The sequence below is a fragment of the Lottia gigantea genome (genome assembly GCF_000327385.1).
Source record: "Lottia gigantea unplaced genomic scaffold LOTGIsca_2168, whole genome shotgun sequence".
NCBI lineage: Eukaryota > Metazoa > Mollusca > Gastropoda > Lottiidae > Lottia > Lottia gigantea.
In genome coordinates, this window is record NW_008708525.1 from 7,751 (window position 1) to 9,218 (window position 1,468).

Consider the following 1,468-nt stretch of genomic DNA (forward strand, 5'->3'; position numbering starts at 1 on the left):
GTTGTTGACTTTTATGAATATCGATTGAGGTAAATAAATCAATTGTAGAGGAAAGCTCGAGTGAAAAACTATTATTAGCAAAATATAGTTTTACGTATTCAAAGTCTGTCGTTCGTAAAAACTGCTTATATCTTGTGTTTGTGGTATTGGGTTTCTAATGATATTCATTGATGGAGGACTTTCCGTTTCAAATATCATTTGAAATTCACTAAATGAAAGATGATTATCTTTTTTATCTGGAATGACCAACATTCTAAACCTATCTATATATTTTCCACTCGTTTTAATTTCATATAAGTGATCACTCTTGCTGTTTTCATCGTTAATTTCTAATTCTTTAGTTCTACATTTTCTGTACCATTGATAAACTGAAGAACTTTGCGAGCGTTAAATTGAGAATTAGATGAAAATCTTGGGTTTTGTCTGAAGAATATTGAATCAACTTTTACCTGAAAAGGGAAAGTTATTTCAATTAAAAGTTTTGCTCGGAAAATAAAAGCAGAAAAATCATCTCTAAACATTCTATAGGGATAATTAACTTCCCTATGTTTATATATTTATTGTGATTCCATATTTTTTTCACACTCTTTTGTTCTTTCATCATAATCAGTAATAGAAGCATCGTTTTGTGTCAAACTTCCAAATGGAAGAGTAAAATAATATGATTTATTTTCTTGTTTGAAATGCTTTTCTAATGCGGTTATATTTTTCTCCTGTTTCAAAACTAGGTTATTAATAGTGGTTATCTGTTGTTGAATAACACTATCATCAATGTTCTGTATTTGTTGATGAATATAGGTTTTGATTTCGCTATCATCTATATTTTGTATTTGTTGTTGAATATAGGTTTTGATTTCGCTATCATCTATGTTTTGTATCTGTTGTTTAATATTTCTTAGTTCTTTTTGTAATTCACTGTTAAGTTTAGTTTCCAGAGCATTTAATTCCTGTTGAAACGTATCTTCATCTGGAATGTTATCTATCAATTGTTGAATGTCTAATTTTTGTTTTGCAATCTTATCCTCTAATTTAGATATTAATGAAATTAACTCAGTTTTATTCGTTACGTTGACTAATTGTTCTTCAATAAAACTTTTTAAACTTGTTACTTCTTGTTGTAATTTAGTATCATCAATAAAATCTTTATTATTCATTTGTCGTTTGAAAAATATTTTCACATCATTTATTCTTTCTTTTAAATGGTCTTTATTTACTTCAATTAAATTTAATTGTTCCATTAAATATTTCTTGTGAATGGCATCATTATCGTTTTCTGGAGACTTTAAATTAGTTATGCTAAAATTGTTCATATCTAAATCACCTTGAGGAGTGTCTCCGATTTGATCCACAAAGTAAGGTTTTGCTTTATTTATCCACGCTGTAGTGTTAGGTTTTTTAGTTTCTAAAGATAAAGAACCTAATCCAAACTTATTCGCCATTTTTATTGAGTTGAATTTATTACAATTCT

General features: G+C 27.4%; 1 protein-coding gene across 1 annotated transcript; it reads right to left on the reverse strand.

Moving 5' to 3' along the window:
* Positions 1-557: 557 nt before the first annotated feature.
* On the reverse strand, positions 558-1,439 carry LOTGIDRAFT_176577 (hypothetical protein; the record flags this gene model as incomplete). Its single annotated transcript, XM_009054419.1, has 1 exon — positions 558-1,439. The coding sequence occupies one exon, from the start codon at positions 1,437-1,439 to the stop codon at positions 558-560; it is 882 nt and encodes a 293-aa protein (XP_009052667.1).
* Between the last annotated feature and the right edge of the window lie 29 nt (positions 1,440-1,468).